The 23,130-nt window shown below is 38.1% G+C and overlaps 1 protein-coding gene across 2 annotated transcripts in view; it reads left to right on the top strand.

Moving 5' to 3' along the window:
* Positions 1-1,366: 1,366 nt before the first annotated feature.
* The window catches only part of AGO3 (argonaute RISC catalytic component 3), a 120,963-nt gene continuing 99,199 nt past the window's right edge, over positions 1,367-23,130 (top strand). The window contains exon 1 of one of the 2 annotated variants that reach the window (XM_087446290.1): positions 1,367-1,699. In XM_087446290.1, coding sequence (XP_087302416.1) covers positions 1,677-1,699 — 23 coding nt within the window. In that variant the 5' untranslated portion in view covers positions 1,367-1,676. The remainder of the gene's footprint in view (positions 1,700-23,130) is intronic. The other variant, XM_004425943.3, reaches the window with a different exon arrangement.

Below are 23,130 nucleotides of genomic sequence, written 5' to 3'. Positions count from 1 at the left end.
TCAAGTGACTGATCCAAAGTCCCACAGTGATTGGGGGGAGCCGAAGATGGGATATTTTTTCTCCTTTTCCTCTTTGTCCCAAGCTTTAAAAAGAGAATCTATTTTGACTTTTCAGAAGTCTAAACAAAATTACTGATACTTAGGGGCATCGGGAAAATTCATGAATCATTCTTCTGCCTGAAAAAAGTAGTATCACCTTTCATTAAGGCAACAAATATTAAGGATTTACTATTTGCCAATTAGTATAATGGCCCTGGTAATCTTATAAAGCTTACATTCTAGTGGGGGAGGGGGCACACAATAAACTATTAAAACGAATTACAAATTGGGAAAAGGGTTATTAAGGAAATACTGTAATAGAATAAAGGGTGCCCCACACCGTAGATGGGTGGCTGGGAAAAGGTCTCTCGGAGATAAGTCTGACGTTGGGGTATAAGAAGCAGCGGCGAAGGAAGGGGAGAAGGTGAGGGTAGAGAGAAAAGGAGAGGGTTACTGCCCAAGGGAACCAAAGGCAGAGAGGCTCCAGGTCGGAAAGAGAAGCGCTTTGCCTGTTGGGGAAATTAAAAGCAGACCAGTATAGCTGTAGCATAGCGTTGAGGGAGTCTTGCTTGAGGAGAAAGGCTGGGGCCCCGTTACGCCGTGTTTTGGCCCTGGAAAGGAGTTGTGGGTCTTCTCAGTGTGACGAGGCGCTATTCAGGACTTTTAAATATGGAAATTATTCGATCTGATATTTGTATAATGTTGTGTTCCTTCATCTTTACCCAAATTATATTGCACATTTTTTCCCTAAAAAAAAAAAGTCAGAGCGACCCTACGGACTTGGAGTGATCAACAGCGGCGGTCACTTGACCGCCTGCTGAGGAGGAGGCGCGTGGGACCGCCCAAACTGGGCGTGGCGGGAGGGGCTCGGGGAGGAGGGTGGCCCTGCCCAAGACGTGCTCGGCCTGGAGGCCCTCTCAGCTGCAGGTCTGGGTCCTGGACCTCAGCAGCCTCGCTCCAACGGGCTCCTCCCCAGGTAAGCTATGCCGCCTTCTCCGACGTCGCCTCAGGCAGGCACTGCCGTGCACCAGGGTGGCGCGAGGGGTCCTGCCTCTTCGGGTTGTCTCCGGCCGGCACGGCCCAGCGGAGAACCGCGGGAGGGCCGGCCCTGCCCCGCTCCGCCCAGCTCGCCAGCCTCCGGCCGCGCGTGCCCCAGGCTCCGCCCAGGCTCGGCGCCGGCTCCCCGACACCTCCCCTGAGTCTCCGCTCCGGCCGCGCCCGCACCGACGTCGCGCCAGCCCGGCTTGGGGCGGAGAGGCGAGGCTTAGATGTCGGGAAAGCCGGGGCAGCGGAACTGACGGCAGCGGACTTCCGGGGGCGGCCCCCGGGGAGGTCGGCGGCGGCGCCGCAGTCGTGGAGGGGCAGTGGGAGCGTAAGCGGCCCTGGGCGACGCAAGTTCCGCACGGGGCTCCCCTTCCTCGCCTCACGCGTCTCCTCCTTCTCGTATAGTCCTGTGCTGCTTCCCGACGGTGGCTCTTGCTGACGAGAGCCTTCGGAGTGCGGTTGCTGAGGAGAAGCCGTCGCTACCCCACCTCGGGGCTGAGTGAGGGTGCCTGTCGCGCCGCGTCGCCCCCTGCGCCGCCTCCTTGCCCCCAGTGGCGGACGCCCTTCTCACTCGAAGCACTCCCCCCAGCTCCATGAATGGAAATCGGCTCCGCAGGTGAGTCAGAGCTGCTGGCCCGGTCGCTGGGGGTGTCCCCAGAGGCCCGTCGCTCCCTCCACCCTGGCCCAGGTGCGCGAGGTGAGCGCCGTCCGAGCGGCTTTCCCTCTCCGCCCCCGCCCGGCCCCTCCGCCGCCGCCCCGCAGCCCCGCCGCAGTTCCCCGGGGCCCCTGAGTAGGCGAAGCTGCGGGAGGGGACATTGCTTAAAGGATTGAAATGTGGGGTTCTTTGGGGGGTATTAGCCTTTCGGGAGTCTAGAACGCTTTGCCATCGCTTTTGTTATTCCCGTTGAAGATGTAGCGGTGTGCGTGTCCTTTAACCGGGTTGTGTGTCCCATAGAGGCGCTGGGCGACCAGCCCTCTCCCTTGCTCCTTAAGCTAGTTGTGGAGATACGTTGAGATAACGGAGGAGACTTAAGTTTGAAATAGGTATTAGAGCAACGTCAAATGCAAGATGGCATTTCTTCCGTCCCCGAGTTCTCTCCTGATGTTTGTGGCAGCATGGTATATAGTTCCTGAGGATCTTGGAAATGTCATATCAGCCTGGATCACTGCTTGTGTGAGGAGGTGGATCTTAAAATTGCTGACAGTATATTTTTTTTCATTCCCTGTTCTCTAAAGAAGCAGTTGTCATGTTCCTGGAAATTAAGAAAATTGCTTTCTCTGCTTGGGAAAAACGGCAGTCTTGAGAAAAATTGCAACATGGGCAGTACTTACCTTAAAAAAAGAAAGAGCACTCTTTTATGGTTCTAAAGTAATTAATTGAGGGACGTAAAGTAAGTGTTACATAACGGTTTGCTTTCCAAATCGTCATGCTTTGTATGTTAAATTTGAAAGTATGCTTCATCTAGACAGTCACAAAGTTATAAATTAATTTTCAGAATATTGGGGGGGGGTGTCTTGTTACTAATGGTATCACAAGTCCCTGAATTTCACATCTGGTTTTGCCAATTTGGGAGGTACCTAAATATGAGATAAGAAAAACTTACATAAAAGAAACCAGTGACATAATGATGATAAAGAATTTGTTGATTGGGTTAAGGAGTATAATTGTTAAGTAGATGTGGAAAGCACTCAGAAATTGTAGAGATGGGATGGGGAGAAGAGTTTATTACAAGTTTTATTATATGGAATTTTCTTTAATCAGTTTATACCATTTCTCTTTCGCATTCTCCATTTTTACCTTCATTTCTTTGTAGAAGAGAAAGCTTGTCTAGGTTGTGAAGAGTTTTAGATTCTCATTTTTTATCATTGATTTGTGTATTTCTGAAACTGTGTCCTGCCTTTGTTTTTCAATTTTCTACTATACTATTTAGGAAACGTGATGATTCGGGGCTATAGGTGATTTTTACATAACTGTCCTGTTGTCAAGCCCAGAAAACAAAACGTGAAAGTTAAACACTTTATTAATCATCCTAAAACTTTTAAAGGTATTTCAAAAAAATTTTTTTAAGTTTTGTTTCTTTTTCTCCTTTGGGTTTTTCATATGAAATTATGCCCAGATATATGGACAGTATCTTAGAAAATACTTCTGAAGTCAAACCACCTAGCCAACTGGCCCAACTAGCCAAGTATGATTCAGTAAATGCTCCTGTGAATTCTTGAGCTACAGATAAGTTTTATCTCTTCTTTTTGCATGTACCATTGCTGAAATATATACCCACTTAATTGTCTTCACATATGGGGAGGTATAGTTAGAGTTATCAACCATATGCTTGGGCATCTTGAAACGCAAAATTTATTCTTCAGTGCAGTTTATACATGATTGACTGTAATGTGATGATAAAGATAAGTATAATTTGGCTCAAGATCATCATCATCGAAAACAAAATTTCCATTCTACCTGATACTTACATGTAATTGTTATGCTGCACATGAAATTGAAGGCATAATTGGGAAAAATGTGCAACTAAGTTTTAAATCAAGAATTTGACAGATACATATTTTGGTTTAAAAAATTTTAGATGTAAATGGTCTCTAATAGTGTTGGATCTTACTCCTCCAATTCTGTTCTGAGTTTTTCTTTTCTGTGGAGATTCTTAAGAATCATCTTGTAACAGGGTATTTTAAATTCTAGTTGTTAGGTGGATACATAGAAAACAAATTTATTTACATTAGAAGACTTCAAATACAATTACTTTATAATTGTTTCTTGGTGAGTCATTCCTCACTAAAAATTAATATTTATCTATTCTTTCCTTTTGCATGAAATATTTTAAGTGATTTTTAAGGGTGTCCTGTACAATCTACTGATTTAGTATTGTGTGAACTTTGATGTAACCAAAAAAGCTGGCACAATTGGTTTTTAAATAATAATAGTCAGTAGTTTAGCATCTGTGCCTATGACTACTTAGTTAGGGGAACTTCTGATGAAACCCTATTTGTTAGCTGGACTAAGAGTGTATGTTGTTTTAGTTCCAAAGAAAGTGGGAATAGAGGAAGCAGAAGTATTCATTGAGATATCACTTCTCCTGAGTAGCTGTTTTTTAGGATTGTACTATTCTAGTCTGTATTTTTGGGTAAAGTCAGACTACTGTTTAGGGCAAAACGAATTGTACTACTTACCAATGGAAGAAAAACATTTACTTTCACCTTAAATTAATGATATGCAAATTGATTTGACACGTTTAGTAGTTGTCTTATATAACCTTGCAAAAGTGAATAGACTGTTTCTTAGTTATACTCTTAAATTTGTGTTTGAATATAGTTATTTTAAGGCTCTGCATTTCTTTTTTTTTTTTTTTTTTGTGAGGAGATCAGCCTTGTGCTAACACCTGCCAATCCTCCTCTTTTTTTGCTGAGGAAGACTGGCCCTGGGCTAACATCCGTGCCCATCTTCCTCCACTTTGTATGGGACACCACCACTGCATGGCTTGCCAAGCGGTGCGTCAGTGCTCGCCCGGGATCCAAACCCAGGAACCCCGGGCCGCCGCAGCGGATCGAGAGCACTTAACCGCTTGCACCGCGGGGCTGGCCCTCTGCATTTCTTTAATAATAAAAATCAAGAGAAGTCATATGAGAACAAGTTCCAAAGAAACAAAAATTGCATGTATGGAAGGTCGATTTGAATGAAGTGTGGATAAAAGTGGGTTCAAAATACTAAAATATATAATGCCATTAGTTTCTCAGTTTAGTATTTAATTAATTAATTTTTTTTGTGTGAGGAAGATCAGCCCTGAGCTAACATCCATGCTAATCCTCCTCTTTTTGCTGAGGAAGACTGGCTCTTAGCTAATATCTATTGCCAATCCTCCTCCTTTTTTTTCCCCAAAGCCCCAGTAGATAGTTGTATGTCATAGTTGCACATCCTTCTAGTTGCTGTATGTGGGACACGGCCTCAGCATGGCCGAAGAAGCGATGTGTAGGTGCGCGCCCGGGATCCGAACCCGGGCCGCCAGTATCGGAGCACGCATTGGAGCGCGCGCTCCTAACCGCTAAGCCACGGGGCCGGCCCACTCAGTTTATTTATTTATTTTCTTTTCCCACTCAGTTTAGTATTTAAAATAAACAGTCTTCTTTACTCATTTTGGGAAGAGTTTTTATTGTTATGTAAATTTTCTCACTTGTAGATTTTTGTCTTGAAGAAAAATATGTCAAAATGCTGCTCTGTCTGGAGGGCATGAATTTTGAACATGGTTTTTCTACTTGGTTGTCACTTAAATTTTAGTTTGTGGTGCTCTGGAGTGGCCATTATAACTTTTTTCCTAGTATTTGCTACTTTTGACTGGCAGTGGGACTTATGAAAGTGTGCCAAGATTATTTTGATTTTTGTTTTAGAATTTAATTTCTCTGACGGTGATGGATCACTCTGAGGGAAAACTGAAAAGGAGGCAAGAAAACGTTTTTCTTCTAAACAAAGACTTTAAAGTAAAGGAAAAAAACGTATGTGTAACTCTCAAATGTAATTTGATTAACATGATGAGACTTTTAAAAATTATCCATGATTCCATCACCCTGATATAACCACTCTTTAAATTTTTAAACCAAATTTCAAATTAATAAATCTACTAATTTAAAAAATTTTAGGGAATTAAGTAATTTAGGAAAGCAGTTATAATGAATGAAATGATTTCTAGATGCTACTTCCTTTTGCTCTTTTGGAGAATTTTATGTAGTAAGTTGGTAATTGAGAATTAATTTCTATTTCCCAATGAGAACATTGCATTTGTTTGGTTCTATAAGCCTGGTCTGATAGTATGCAAAGAGGCCTGGGGCCCTGTAAAGGGGACATTTCCTGGAAGAGTTCTCTGTTGTATATGGAGAAACCCTAGCTCAGAGAAGAATTCTTGACAAATTGTTATAAGCTATTGGAGTCTAGTTGAATACTATGTTGCTTTATATCACAACCATCTTTTTTCTCAGTAGTTTCCGTAGTCTTAAAATACTGGCGAGTCCACCTGAAAGATGAATTAAATATTTTGTTAGTCTAACAAAACATTTTCTCTTATGATACTTAAAACTAGGATCTTAAGTAATTTATGGGGTTTTTTCTTAATGGATAGGAGGGAAAAGGCAAGTGATAGTTCTGTTACCAGGAAGGTAAAACTAAAAAGATAATTTATTTAAAAATAGTATCCTTTCCAAACCTGTTTAGTTTCAGTTTGTTGAGATGAACAGCATTCACCAGACATTCCTACTTCTAATTCAGTCGTCTGGGATATTCAATAGACCCTCATTCTTGGCTCATTAACAAAACAGATGTGGGAAAGAATATTGTGTGGTTTTTCAACCATAATGGTTATGCTGTTAGGATACATGAACAGCCTTTTTATATTTGGAGTTTCTGTAGTTTTCTGCCATTATCTGTGTTAATATTAATGACTTTCTTTGGCTAGCCACTGCTTAAAAAAAAAAAGACTATTGACATTTAGCAAAACCTTGTCCCACAACTGATGCTTTCTCTTATATCTTAAATGTGGGCTTTTTGTGGTTTGGTTACCATAAAAAATCGTATGCATTAGTCTTGAATGTCAGTTTAATGAAATAATCTGGAAGAATTCTTTGTTTTACTTCAGCCAGTTTTTTCCTACATTGTTTTTAAATTGTCAAATTCTTGGGAAATTAGAAGATATCTATAGAATATAGACATGGTATATTTTTATATTTTTCATTTGTGAAAGAAATTTTGCAAGAAAATGTTCTCAATTGTAGGCTTACATAATACTATTTTTGAGTCATTACCAATACTTGATACTTTAACTGATTTCCAAATCTTCTAACAACAGAATTTCATTAGTGTATCTCTGAATTTTAAAAAAGGTTCAAGAATAGATTGCAAAAATGGGCTTATACCTTAGTAATGAAGTCTTTTTTTTTTTTAGAAACTTCTGGCTTCTAAATTAGGACTCCATCTCTATCTGTATATTTAACATAAAAATGGCATTACTCAAAAATTTTCTAAAATTTTTACTTGGGTGCTCAGAGTTTTTCCAAAGCTATCCAACTTTTAATTGCAAAATAAATCTCAAGGCATTTCCATAGTGCAGGGGCTACTTGAGTAAAGTCTCCTTTTGTTTTCAAAGGGGAAAATGACTTTTAAAAAGTTGTTCCCCATACTCCCTTCTGAGAAATTTAACCCTCAGTAAGCTGAATTTCTATAAAAATGATTATTTAGCTGTAGTACATATAGTAAATGTAATATAATAATAAGTACAGTGTGTTTGTGCAGGTTCGTTGAATGAATAGATAGAATTAATAGGTGGGAGGTTATTAAAATCTCATGCTCATATTTACTAGCCTTGTGGGGTTGACTAGTAAACAGAGGCATTTTATTATGTTAAATTTTGAGGTCAACATAATATATATATATTTTTCTGATTATAAAAATGCATGTTTATTATTTTAAGAAAGCAAACAATATAGGAAAATATAAAAAACAAAGTGAAAATAATATGATCCCATCCTCCAGATAAAACCATTGTTAGTTTTTTCTTGTATGTCTTCCCAGACATCCATCATCTGTCTGTTTATCCATCCCTCATCCATTAATTGTTTTTAACCTGCTTTTTCTATTCAGTAATGTATCATGGACTTTTTTTATATTAATACTTACATCTATATAGCAAGGTAGTACTTTTTACTGAGTACGTAGCTTTTAATTTTATATATTAATTAATCAGTCTCATTGATGGTGGTTTAGATTTTTTCCATTTATTTTTTTAAATTATGAATAAAACTTTGATAAGTATCCTAGTACATATGTCTTTGCATACTGGTCCAGTGATTGCCTTAAGATAAATTCCTATAAGTATAATTGTTGAAACGAAGTATTCCATGAATATTCAAGAAAAAGTTCCCAGTGAAAATCCTTATGTGGTAATAAGCTGTAGTATACGCTGTAGTTGATTCTGATTTATTTACTGTTTATTTTTCATCAGTTACAAATGCCGTAGGCTGTTATTTAGCTTTGGACTCGCAACTAGTACATTAAATTATTAAGTCAGTGAACAGTAGGCACACACATATGCTTTGAAAATATATGGTTTTATGTCTGAAGTATAATGTGGTTAGTTGATATTAGCCAGTACTTACTATATTACCAAAAGAAAAGTTTGAGATGGAGAGAAATTCTAGATAGTGCCTTGTATTTCTATGTAATTACGTTTTCAATTCTAATGGGTAATATATGTATTTGTTAAATAACTAAAATATGCTTCACTGGAAGTATAATTGGTTATATTGACAGAATTGTTTCTTCCATTAATTTCCATTAAAATATTTTTTGGATACTTAAACTTGATGATGATGATTTTATAGTTAATAATGGTAGAGTTCTGTTCCATTGCTTATTCATGAAACAGAATCTTGAGTTTTGCCAGTTTGTATAAAAAGCACCAGGCAAAATAATGATAATGGAGGAAAAAATGGCAGTGTGATGTAGTGTAAAAAGCATGGGTTTTGGAGACAAATCCTGGCTCTCCAATTAACCGTGACTTGATAATGATGTCATTGTAGGTTCATCAATTGTGACAAGTGTACCACTCTGGTACAGGGATGTTGATAGTGGGAGAGGCTGTGTATATGATAATAGGCAGGAGGCATATGGGTAATCTCTACCTTCTCAGTTTTGCCCTGAACCTAAAACTGCTCTAAAAAATAAAGTCTATTAAAAAAAATTAACTGTCATTTTGGGCAGTGCATTTAATCTTTCTTAACCTTAATTTCCTTATCTGTGCAATGAGATGACAAAAAGAGATTAAGTATGCAAAGGAAATGGTACTTCCTCTCTTCCTATTTTTTTAAGGCATTTTATTATGGAGAATTGAGGATGTACACAGGTAGAAAGAATTGTATAATAAGGTCCCTGTACCCATCACCCAAACCCAACAATTATCAGCGTATGTCCAATTGTGTCCCTTCTACTTTCGCTTCCCCTGTATTTTTTGAAGCATATTCTAGACATAATACTGTTTCATTCATAAATATCTACTAAGTATCTATAAAAGACATGGACTATTTAAATAAGCCGCGGTAACATTATCACAGCAAAAATAGCAATAATAATTCTTTATAGCAAATATCCAGTCGGTGTTCAAATTTCTACTTATCTACTTATACTTTTTTTTTTTTAACAGTTTGCCTTTTATTTATATATTTTTTTTTATTTTTGAGTCAGGATCCAAATAAGTGCCACACATTGTGATTGATTGGTATGTCTTTTAAATGTCTTTTAATCTTTAAGTTTTCTATCCTTTTTTCTCCCCCTGCAATTTATGGATTGTTTGTCCTTTTAGAGTCTGGATTTTGCTGGTTCCATCTTCATGGTGTAATTTAACATGTTCCTCTGAATTTCCTGAAAACTGCTAGGATCTAAGGCTTGATCAGATCCAGAGCATTCTTTTTGAACTTACTCCAGTCAGATTTTTGTCCCCACCACTTCACTGAAATTGCCCTTATCAAGGTCAACAAAGAGTTTACTAAACCCAAATAGTCAATTCCCAAATCTTCATTTTATTTGAGTGTTCAACTGCATTTGATTAAGTTGCTTCCTTCTTGAAACACTTTTTTCCACTTGGCTTCCTGGGTACCACTCTCTCCAGGTCCTCCTTCAACCTATTGGCTATTACTTTTCCACTTCCTTTGCTGTTTCCTCATCATCTCCCAAATCTCTAAACATTGAGAGTGTCCCAGGGCTTAATTCTCCTATATCCTACCACAGTCTGGGTGCTCTCCTCTAGTCCAGTGGTTTTAAATACCACTCATATACCGAGGACACTCACATTTACATCTCCAGCCTGGACCTCTCCCTTGAACTCCACACCCATCTAACTGCCTACTAGACACCTACTTGTATAGACACCTCAAACTTAACATGTCGTAAAAATCCTGATTTCCTATCTAAACTTGCTCCTATCACTGAGTTTTTCCTATCTCAATAAATGATACTTCCATTCTTTCAGTTGCTTAGACCAAAAAACCTTGGGAGCTCTTTTCTTTCATACCCCACACCTAATCCCTTAGCAGTTCCCATCAGGTCTACCTTCTAAGTGTTTTCCACGTCAACATCATTCCCCCAGCTGGCCAACATTATCCTTTGCCTGGATGGTCAGCGAGCCTACTAACTGGTCTCCCTGCTTGTACCCTTTGTACCCCTATATATAATTTTTCATACAGCAGCCAGAGTGATCCTTTTAAAAAATTTAAGTCAGGGGCCAGCCTGGTGGCGCAGCGGTTAAGTGCACGTGCTCTGCTTCAGTGGCCCAGGGTTCGCAGTTTCGGATCCCGGGTGCGGACCGTTGCACCGCTTGGCAAACCATGCTTTGGCAGCGTCCCATATAAAGTAGAGGAAAATGGGCATGGATGTTAGCCCAAGGCCAATCTTCCTCAGCAAAAAGAGGAGGACGGGCAACAGATGTTACTCAGGGCTAATCTTCCTCACACACACACACACACACACACACACAAATTGTCAGATCATAATGCTTCTTGACTTAGAACCCTTTTTTGGTTGTCGTGTCTCAGAATAAAATCCAAAGGCCTCATCATGGCTTACAAATCCTGTATGATGTGATCTCCCATTATCTCTCTGACCTCATCTCCTATGATTCTCTCTGTTGCTTATTCTGTTGCAGGCATAGTGGTCTCTTTGCTATTCATCAAACACCAAGCAAACTTCTGCTTTTTCCTTTATACTTCATTTTTCCTCTGCCTGGAATTCTCTTCCAGATAGCCACATGACTTGTTCTCTCACTTCCTTCTGTTTTCTGCCTACTTGTCACCCTTTCAAAGAGGCTTTCTTTAACCAATCTATCTAAAATGGGTAACTACCTACTGTTTCTCCTCTCCCCAACACACACTTTCTATCCCCTTAACCTATTTTATTTTTCTTTATAGCACATATTATTACCTAACTGGCAAAAAAAGAAATACAACATAATCTGCCCCCTCCACCCCATAAAAGCTTCATGAGGACCAGGTCTTTATTATTATTATTAAATTATTGTTCACCTGAGCCTGAACAATGCTTGGTACTTAGAGACCGTCAATAAATATTTGTTGAACAAATTAAGAAATCAATGAATAAATGACTTAATGAACGATAGACATTCATCACTTGTTAGTTTGTTGTATAGTGTACTGGTTAAAAATGCAGGCTCTGAAATCAGAGCGCCTATTTGCAAATCCTTGCTTTGCCACTTTCTAGCAGTGAACATGTTTTTTAATCTCCCTGTGCTTCAGTTTCCTCAGCATAATATAGTACCTACCTCAAAAGTAATGTTGTAAGAAATCATCTAATGTATATCAGATATTTAATACTCATTACGTGTTAGCTATTATTGTTGTTAATGTTACTTTCCTTAAATATTAAGATGGGATATTGCCCAACGTATTGTGAACTACTTAAGCAAGATAACTGTGACTTACTAATTAATCTATGTATCTATAAAAACTTGAACATAATAATTGTTCAATAAATAGAGTAGATAAATGACCTTTTATGTTTTTGATTTTTTAAAAATTGTCTATGGGGGCAATGAGTTTCATAAGAAAATAGGGGATATAGAGCATAAAATATTCTGTTTTTTTGTTTTGGGGGCTTTTTTTTTGGTGAGGAAGATTAGCCCTGAGCTAACATTTGTTGCCAATCCTCCTCTTTTTGCTGAGGAAGTTTGGCCCTGGGCTAACATCCGTGCCCATCTTCCTCTACTTTATACATGGGATGCCTGCCTCAGCATGGCTTGATAAGCAGTGCATAGGACCTTGCCCGGGATCTGAACCCACGAACCCCGGGCCGCCGAAGCAGAGCGCATGAAGCCAACCACTACGACACCACCAGGCTGGCCCCCGTAAAATATTGTTTTTAAGCCAGTCGTGATAGTATTCACATGAAAATAAAACAGCAGGCGGTCATTTTTTAACACATAAAAGGTTTTTTTAAATTGTAATGCCTAATACTAGAGAGGGTAGGAGACAGAAATCTGGTGATAGTAAAGTGTTCACATGCCAGGTTGGCAATAAGTATCAGAAGCCAGAAGCAGGGCTGGCTCTGTGGCTTAGCGGTTAAGTGCGCGAACTCTGCTGCTGGCGGCCCTGGTTCGGATCCCGGGCGCGCACCGACGCACTGCTTCTCTGGCCATGCTGAGGCCACGTCCCACATACAGCAACTAGAAGGATGTGCAACTATGACATACAACTATCTACTGGGGGGGGCTCTGGGGGAAAAAAAAAAGGAGGAGGATTGGTAATGAATGTTAGCTCAGGGCCGGTCTTCCTCAGCAAAAAGAGGAGGATTAGCAAGGATGTTAGCTCAGGGCTGATCTTCCTCACACACACACAAAAAAAAGTCAGAAACATGTTTCTGTTCCTACCCTTTGACCTGACAGGTCTACTTCTGAAATTTGTCTGAAGGGAAAAATTCTGTATGCCAGTTTCCCTCTCTGCCTCCCCCAAATAGAACAGTAGGTGCTTGATGCAGGGAGATGCACTTAACATGCACTTATTGTGTGACATGTTATAGATGCTTATTAATATTTATTGAACAGTTACCTTTTTTCACGACTTATGTGTCAGGCATATCTAGAATGTATAGGTGGTTTTAATCTCATTTTTAAAATAAGATAACTGAACCAACCTCACCATAATAAAGGTCATATATGACAAGCCCACAGCTAATATCATACTCAGTAGTGAAAAGCTGAAAGCTTTTCCTCTAAGGTCAGGAACAAGATAAGGGTGCCACCTCTTGCCACCTTTATTCAACATAGTACTTGAAGTCCTAGCCAGAGCAGTTAGGCAAGAAAAAGAAATAAAAGGCATACAAATCAGAAAGGAAGGAGTAAAACTGTCACTATTTGCAAATGACATGGTATTATATATAGAAAACCCTAAAGACTCTACCAAAAAACTGTTGAAACTAATAAATTCAGTCAAGTTGCAGGATACAAAATCAATATACAAAAATCTGTTGCGTTTTTGTTCACTAACAATGAACTATCAGAAAGAGAAGAAAATAATCCCATTTATAATAGCATCAAAAACAGTAAAGTACTTAGGAATAAATTTAACCAAGGAGGTGAAAGATCTATACATTGAAAACTAGACAACGTTGATGAAAGAAATTGAGGAAGACACAAATAAATGGAAAGATATTCCGTGCTCATGGATTGGAAGAGTTAATGTTGTTAAAATGTCCATACTACCCAAAGTGATCTACAGATTCAACGCAATCCCTATCAAAATTCCGATGGCATTTTTCACAGAAATAGAAGAGCTTTGTAATATAGTTTGAAATCAGGGAGCGTGATGCCTCCACCTTTGCTCTTTCTCAAGATTACGTTGGCTATTCTGGGTGTTTTGGGGTTCCATACCAATTTTAGGATTGTTCTATTTCTGTGCTTGTTATGATTTCAGTCTTCTTAAATTTATTAAGACTTGTTTTGTGGCCTAACATATGATTTATTCTGGAGAATGTTCCATGTGTACTTGAAAAGAATGTGTATTCTGTTGCCTTTGGGTGGAATATTCTGTATATATCTGTTAAGTCCATCTGATCTAACATGTCTTTTAAGGCTGATGTTTCCGTACTGATTTTCTGTCTGGATGATCTATCCATTGATGAAAATGGGGTATTAAAGCCCCTACTATTATTGTATTGCTGTCTGTTTCTCCCTTTAGATCTGTTAACATTTGCTTTATATATCTAGGTGCTCCTATATTGGGTGCATAAGTATTTACAAATGTTATATCTTCTTGTTGGATTTGCCTCTTTATCATTATGTAATGCCCTTCTTTTGTCTCTTATTACAGTCTTTGTTTTAAAGTCTATTTTGTCTGATATAAGTATAGCTACCCTAGCTTTCTTTTGGTTTTCATTTGTATGGAATATCTTTTTCCAACTCTTCACTTTCAGTCTGCGTGTGTCCTTATCACTGAAGTGAGTCTCTTGTAGGCAGCATGTAGATGGGTCTTGTTTTTTAATCTATTCAGCCACTCTCTGTCTTTTGATTAGAGAAATTAGTCCATTTATGTTGAAAATTATCATTGATATGTATGTACTTATTGCCATTTGGTTAACTGTTTTCTGGCTGTTTTGTAGTTCCTCTGTTCCTTTTTTCTTCTCCTGCTCTCTTCCTTTGTGATTTGATGATTTTCTTTAGCGGTATGCTTAGATTCTTTTCTCTTTATCTTTTGTGTATGTATTATAGTTTTTTGCTTTGTGATTACCATGAGGCTTCATGACCTTCTCTTTAACACCAGCAGCACATCCCCTGGTTGACACTCAGCAGGCTTTAAAACACTGTGTATTTCATTTCTGATATTCTATCAGTTGCGTTGGAGTGTAACTTGAAACTTTTCTCCACACATTGTCTTGCTTTTTTTTTAAAAAAAAAGTGCTAGTTGAGTTTTGGGGGCATAGTGTAAATGTTTGCTATATAAAAATAATTTGAGAAACATTATATTGAGAGATATTTTAACATATTCTAAGAGGTTTAGATCTTAAAAATCAAGATGTATTTTACAGGGAAAAATTAGGTTCTGTGGGGTATGCCTGTAGTTATCAGGCCAAAATGGAAGGGAAATGAAAACCCAAAGACGTAAAGAACATAGAAGCCACTTTTTCCCTGAAGACATTTGCTGATCCTGGAAACTTTAAATTTTGATGCCTGGAGATAAGGGGAACAGAAATCAAAGTCAGGGACTACACATGCTGGAGAGTGTATAGGAGACCTTCCCTGCCATTAACTGGGACCCTAAAATGCTATACTCAAGGTGAGAGTAATCTTGAAGTGGATAACCCTCACAGGAAGCCTAAAGTCTTAAATTTGTTTTAAGTTGCACTGGACTGGTAGTACTCCTAGGCACCTGACAGAAACAAATGCAGATCTTTCCTTGAGGAACATTTCTTTATCCTAGGTCTTAAATTATTTTTCAAGTATGATGACCACACAATCTCATAACCAGATATACATACTAACAAGATACCGTGAGCGAGAAAGAGAACAGACAGTAAAAACAAAATCACAGACTTCAGATATTGAAGATATCAGATGCAAACTATAAAACAAATATTTCTTGGGGCCAGCCCGGTGGCATAGCGGTTAAGTTCACGTGCTCCACTTTGGCAGCCTGGGGTTCAGGGATTCGGATCCTGGGCGCGGGCCTATGCACTGTTTATCAGACCATGCTGTGGCGGGCATCCTGCATATAAAGTGGAGGAAGGTGGGCGCGGATGTTAGCCCAGGGCTGGTCTTCCTCAGCAAGAGAAGGAGGGTCGGCAACAGATGTTAGCTCAGGGCTGATCTTCGTCACCAAAAAAAAACAAACAAACCCAAACATTTATTAAGAAGTATATTTAAAGGGCTCTAGTGGTAACTGGACTGGATATAAAATCCATGTATACAACCTATTGAGGGCAAATTTTAGAGGTCTTTGAAAAAGAAAAAAATAACAGAAGAAGCCTCCCTGAAATATTGATCTCAACTGAAAATTGAACGTGTATTATATTCCAAGCAAACCTATTGAAAAGAGAACCACACAAGGGCATATTTATGGATTCTCAAGTCTCAAATATATAAAGAATGCATACAGAAAAAGTAATGCACATATACCAAATGCTAGAAGACAGTGTCTATGGAAATTTGAAGATAAAACTGTTGAATATATGGGTTCAGTGTCAATCCACGTTGTGTATGAAGGGTAACAGACATTCTTAAATGTATAAGGACTTAGAAAATATATCCCCCAGCTGCCTTTCTGTATAACACTACTTAAAGACATGCATTAGAGTAATGAAACATAAATTTGAAACCTCAAGAAGAGAGACTTTCAGAGTTGGAAAGCATGGGTGGTGAGCAAAGAAACCATATAAACTTAAATACATTAATTTGTTATCCAATTGCTTTTCCTGTAAAGAGATGATATCTTCTCTAAAATTTTCTAAATGATGAATGTTTTGGTTATCTGTTACTGCATTAGTGGATTAAAACAACAACAGCAGTTTATCATTTCTCTAGATTTGGTGGCTGGAAGCTCAGCTGGTATTATCAGCTGGAGGTGGGAGGGAGGAGGGAAGAGAAGCTCTGGGGAGTCTGGGCTCTTCTCCACTTGGGCCTTTCCATGTCGTAGGTTGGGCTTCCTCACAGCGTGGAGGCTGGGTTCCAAGAAGTAGCATTCCAAAAGGCAAAGGCAGAAGCTTCAGATCTCTTAAAGCCCAGTCTCAGAAGGTACACAGCATAGCTTCCTCTGCATTCTGTTGAAACCCCAGGTCAGCCCACATGCAAGGGGAGAGGAAAAACTCCACCTCTTGATGGAAGGAGTAGTCAAGATATATAGCTGTCTTTCATCACCACATGAGATATTCAGCTACTGATTAAGATCTCTTTCCAAGAATGTAGCTTGGAAAGGGATGGTAGAATGGGCTGAATAAAACTCTTATGTTCCATTAAGTAGATACCTTGTTCCATTAACAAGGTAAACTTTATCTTGAATTTTTAAAAAATAGGTTATAACAGCATATGATTCAAAATTCAAAAGATATAAAGAGATTCACAGGTGTTTCTGCTATAATGTGATATGTGCAATCCTGACAAGCCTGAATTACTAGGGGCGGAGGGATAGAGTTGAAACCTACCAGTCAAAACCTACTCAACTTTGTAACTAGAGTATAATAAAAACAGTAAAAATTTTAATAAAAATATCAGCACGGTTAAATAGACATGTTAAATTCATAATGATTGGAAAACAGTCTGGCAGTTCCTCAAAACGGTAAACATGACCCAGCAATTCCATTCCTAGGAATCTACTCAAGAGAAAAGAAAACTTATGTCCACACAAGGGCATGATGTGAGTGTTCATAGCAGCATTATTTATAATAGCCAAAAAGTAGAAACAACCTAAATGTCCATCAAATGGTGAATGGATAAATAAACTGTGGATTCAACCAGCTGTGGGTCAGAAGGCCTGTCATAGTTGCATCTGTACTGAACATGTACATACTTGTTTTTTCTTGTCATTATTCCCTAAACAATACAATATAACAAGTATTTACATAGCATTTACATTGTATTAGGTATTATAAGTAATCTAGAGATGATTTAAACTATACAGGAAGATGTACATAAGTTACATGCAAATACTTCGCCATTTTATATAAGGGACTTGAACATCCACGGATTTTGATGTCCTTGGGCAGTCTTGGAACCAATCCCCCATGGATACAGAGGGACGACTGTATGTTCAAGCAATGGAATATTGTTGGGGAATAAAAAGGAATGGAGTACTGATACATGCTACAACATGAGTGAACCTTATAAACATTATGTTAAGTGAAAGAAGTTAGTTATAAAAGGACTGTATATCGTATGATTCAATTTATATGAAATGTCCAGAATAGGCAAATCTGTAGAGATAGAAAGTAGATTAGTGGTAGCCATTGGCTGGGGGTGATGGGGGAATGAGGAGTTGATGGCTAAGGGGTCCAAGATTTCTTTTTGGGGTGATGAAGATGTTCTAAAATTGATTGTGATGATGGTTGCACAATTCTGTGAATATAATAAAAGCCATTGAATTGTATACTTTAAATGGGTGAATTATATGGTATGAATAATACCTCAAGAAAGCTGTCAAATGGGCCAGCCCCTGTGGCCTAGTGGTTAAATTCGGTGTTCTCTGCTTCGGCAGCCTGGGTTTGGTTCCCAGGCACAGACCTACACCACTCGTCTGTCAGTGGCCATGCTGTGGCAGTGGCTCACATACAAAAAGAGGAAGATTGGCAGTGGATGTTAGGTCAGGGCGAATCTTCCTCAGCAAAAAAAAAAAAAAAAAAAGCTATTAAAAAAATACATTGCTGCTGCCAGCCCGGTGGCATAGTGGTTAAGTTCACACACTCCTCTTCAGCAGCACGGGGTTCACGGGTTCAGATTTCAGGCACGGACCTACGCACTGCTCATCAAGCCATGCTGTGGCGGCATCCCATATACATATAGAGGAAGATGGGCACAGATGTTAGCTCAGGGCTAATCTTTCTCAGCAAAAAGGAGGATTGGCAATGGATGTTAGCTCAGAGCCAGTCTTCCTCACACACACACACACGCACACACAAAATTGCTAAAAGAAAAAAAAAAGTCCTAATAAATAAGGACTACTATAAGCTTAGGACTTTACATTAAAATGTTTTGAAAAGATGATGGTAGCCTGATAAAATGGGATGTAAGGAAGGTTTGAGACTGCTAAATTACTGAGATAAAGGCAAAAAATACCAAGTGTGGAGGAAATCACACAAAAGCTATTTTAAGTCAGAGCATGTGGCCAAACTGAGCCAAAGAGAAGACGATAGAGGTGAATGGGTATCATGGACAATACTGTATTCCTCTGCAAATTGTTGCATTCAGTTGTGTTCGTATACTTTGTATTCAACTGCTGTTACTTGGTGAGGCAAAGCATTCATAGGTTGAAGAAAATCACATGTGGGGGCCGGCCCCGTAGCTTAGCGGTCAAGTGCGCATGCTCCGCTGCTGGCGGCTGGGGTTGGGATCACAGGCGCGCGTTGACACACCGCTTCTCTAGCCATGCTGAGGCTGCATCCCACATACAGCAACTAGAAGGATGTGCAGCTATGACATACAACTATCTACTGGGGCTTCGAGGGGAAAATAAATAAATAAAATCTTTAAAAAGAAAAAAGAAAATCACAAGTGGACCAAAGTAACCTCTCTGTTAAACTGACATAATTTCCCTATTACAATTGCATATGAGGTTATTTGTATTACAGAAACACATATTGTATCACAATAAACTATACAGGGAGAAAAATCAATCTTTCCATCTTTCTTAGGCCCCCAGCCATCTAGTTCCCCTCTGTGAAGGCAATCATTGCTCCCACTGTATTGGTGTCCTACAAGATATTCTAATAATGTATGTGTGTACAATATGAATGTATATTCTATTTCTTCCTACAAATGAACACATTGTATAATGTATACAGTATCCTGTACTGTTTTTTTCATATAACCTATATATTGATACTAAAGAGCTTCTTTATTCTTTTTAATTTTAATACATATTATTTCATTGTATGGTTGTAATGTTAATTCTCATTGGGCATTGATTTATTGTGCATTACTGTTCTGGACACTATAGAGCAGCGAAGAAAGCAGACAAAACTCCCAGCCCTCATTGAGCTTTCATTCCATTTTCTTTTATTACTCCCAACAATGCTGCACAAATGTGCAAATGTCATTTTACACATGTGGAAGAATTTGTGTAGATAAATCCTTAGAAATGGAATTACTAGGTCTAAGTACAAATGCGTTTTTAAAAATTAATAGGTTTTTTTTTTTTTTTAATAATTTTTGAGTTTATAGAAAAATTAAGTGGAAAGTACAGAGAGTTCCCATATACTTCCTTACTCCCCTTCCCCCTTAGTTTCCCCTATTATTGCATTAGTGTGGTATGTTTTATTACAATGAATGAGTCAATATTGGTACATTATTATAAACTAAAGTCCATGGTTTATGTTAGGGTTAATTTTTTTTTTTTTTTTTTTTTTTTTTTTACATTCTGTGGGTTTTGAAAAATGTGTAGTGACATGTATCCACCATCACAGTATCATACAGAATAGAATTAAAATCTTCTGTGCTCTGCCTATTCATCCCTCCCTCCTTTGTACCCTCTGAACTCCTGGAAACCATGGATGTCTTTACTGTCTCCTTAGTTCTGTCTTTTCTCCCAAATTGTCAGATAGTTGGAATCATACAGTATGTAGCCTTTTCAGATTGGCTTATTTCACTTAGCAGTATGTGTTTAAGGTTCTCCATATTTTTTCATGCTTGATAGTTCATTTCTTTTTAGAGATGAGTAATATTCTGTTGTCTGGATGTACCACAGTTTATTTATCCATTCACCTACAGAAGGACATCTTGTTTGCTTCCAAGTTTTGGCAATTATGAATAAAGCTACTATAAACATTCATGTGCAGATTTTTGTGTGGACGTAAGTTTTTGATTCACTTGAGTAAACATCCAGGAGCTTAATTTCTGGATTGTATGGTAAGAGTGTGTTTAGTTTTGTAAAGAAACCACTAACCTGTCTTCCTAAGTGGCTGTACCACTTTGCAGTCCCACTGGCAATGAATGAGAGTTCCTATTTCTTCATATACTTGTCAGCATTTGTTGTTGTCATTGTTTTCGATTTTAGCGTTCTAATATGTGTGGGGAGGTATCTCATTGTTTTAGTTTGCAATGCCCCAATGACATATGATGTTGAGCATCTTGTTGTACGCTTATTTGCCTTCTGTATATCTTCTTTACTGAGATAGCTGTTTAGATCATTTGTCTATTTTTAATTGTTGAGTTTTAAGAGATCTTTGTATATTTTAGATACTAGTCCTTTATCAGATATGTGTTTTGCAAATATTTTCTCTCAGTCTGTGTAGCTTGTATTTTCATTCTCTTTTGCAGAATAGAGTTTTTAATTTTAATGAAAACTTACCAATATTTTATCTGATGCATTGTGCTTTTAGTGTCTTATCTAAGAAGTCAGCGCTGGGCTGGCCCCGTGGCTTAGCGGTTAAGTGTGCGCGCTCCGCTGCTGGCGGGCCGGGTTCGGATCCTGGGTGCGCACCGATGCACCGCTTCTCCGGCCACGCTGAGGCCGCGTCCCACATGCAGCAACTGGAAGGATGTGCAGCTATGACATACAACTATCTACTGGGGCTTTGGGGGGAAAAATAAATAAATAAATAAATAAATAAATAAAAAAGAAGTCAGCGCCAAACTCAAGGTCACGAAATTTTCAACTATGTTATCTTCTCGGAGTTTTACAGTTTTGCATTTTACAATTAGGTTTATGAGCCATTTTGAGTTAATTTTTGAAAAAGGTATAAAGTGTGTCTAGATTTCTTTTTTTTTTTTTGCATGTGGATATCCACTTGTTTTGAAAAGACTGTCCTTTTTGCATTTAATTGCCTTGCTCCTTTGTCAAATATCAGTTGACTGTGTTGTGTGGGTCAATTTTGAGGCTACCTATTCTGTTGTGTTGATCTATTTGTTTATTTGACCACTACCACACTGTCTTGATTATTGTAGCCTTATAATAAGTCTTGAATTATAGACCAACAATGAACAATTAGAATTTGAAATTAAAAGCACAATACCATTTAGATTAGCACGAAACAAACAAATCCAATTTAGTTATATATCTAACAAAATATATACAAGAACTATATGAGGAAAACTACAAAAGTCTGATGAAAGAAATCAAAGAAAATCTAAATAAATGTAAAGGTATTTCATGTACATGTATAGAGAGACTCAGTATTGTCAAGATGATGTCAGTTCTTTCCAACTTGATTTATATATTTATTTAGCACAATCCCAATCAACGTCCCAGCAAGTTATTTTGTGGATATTGACAAACTGATCCTAAAGTTTATATGGAAAAACAGAATACCCAGAATAGCTACACAATATTGAAGAAAAATAAAGTCAGGACTGACGCTATCTGCAAGACTTCCTATAAAACTATAATAATCAAGGCAGTGTGTTTTGGCAAAAGCATAGACAAATATATCAATGGAACAAATTAGAGAGCCCGGGAGGGCGGGTTCCAATCCTAGTTCTGCTACTTACTAGCTATGACATTTTAGTCAAATCATTTCAGTTTTCCTCATCTATAAAATCATTATAAGGTTTGTATGAAGAATTAGTGAGATAATGCATGTGCAGCATTTGTTAGCACATTGCCCAGGACATGATAAGAGCTTCATAAATTTTAGCTATTGTACGTTTTCTAATTTGATCCTGACAAGATTCGTAAGAAAGAGGCAGATCAGGTATTATTCCCATTTTATAGATTAGGAAATAGAGTTTCAGGGCTATTAATATTTGACAAAGGTCAAATGGTTAGATAAATGGCAGCACCAGAACTATGATCTAGTCTAGAATTTCTTAATATTACTTATCTCAGTCTCGGATAGCAGGAAAAATTATGCCCTCAGAATAGATTTTTAAAGTGGCTGACAACAAAATTTAAAAATAAATGATGCAGGCAGTATTTATGAGCGTACTTGCATCCACGGTGAAAAAAAAAGTTGTTGTTAACCCAACTTTTAATTCCTGATATAAACTCATCTTCATCATGACACATTGTCCTTTTAATATATTGCCAGATATAATTTAACATTTTGTTTAGGACTTTTGCATGTATGTTCATGAATGATTTTGTCCTATGATTTTCCTTTTTCCTAATGTTCTTGGCAGGTTTTAGAATCAGTTTTTCTGGCATCATAAGTTGAATTGGGGTATGTTTACTTTTTTCGTATTCTCTGGAAGTTTGTATAAGATTGGGTTTTTTTTCCTTTAAATGTTTGGTATAATTCTCTAGTGAAGCCATCTGGATCTGGAATCATTTAGTGTGTGTGGGGAAATATTTTTAACTGTGGATTTAATTTTTTCAAGTAGTTACTGGACTTTTCAGATATTTTAAATGTAAGTTCGTTAGATACTAGTTATTAATTTATTAACTGAATTTATTGTTTGAACTGTAACAAAGCTACAACATTTTGAGCTTTAAAAACTTAATGCTAGATAGATATCACTTAGGGGTTTTTTTTTTTAACTGTGATACAATATACATAACATTAAATTTACCGTCTTAGTAATTTTTAAGTGTACTGTTCGGTAGTAGTAAAGTACATTCACATTGCTATGCAACTAATCTCCTAAACTGTTTTCATCTTGCAAACTAAAACTATACGCATTAAGCAAAAATTCCCCATTCTCCTCTTCCTCTAGACCTTGGCAACCACCCTTCTACTTTGTCGCTATGCATTTGACTACTCTAGGTGTTAATAAGTGGAATCATACAGTGTCTTTTTGTGACTAGTCAGTTTCACTTAGCATAACGTCCACAAGATGCATCTATGTTGTAGCATATGTCAGAATTTCCTTCCTTTTTGATATTCCATTTTATGTAAGTACCACATTTTGTTTATAC

This window comes from Ceratotherium simum, chromosome 22 (assembly GCF_057802395.1).
Source record: "Ceratotherium simum simum isolate JZ-2026a chromosome 22, ASM5780239v1, whole genome shotgun sequence".
NCBI classification, from domain to species: domain Eukaryota; kingdom Metazoa; phylum Chordata; class Mammalia; order Perissodactyla; family Rhinocerotidae; genus Ceratotherium; species Ceratotherium simum.
Note: the sequence above shows the minus strand (reverse complement) of the source record. Positions and strands in the feature narration are given on the sequence as shown.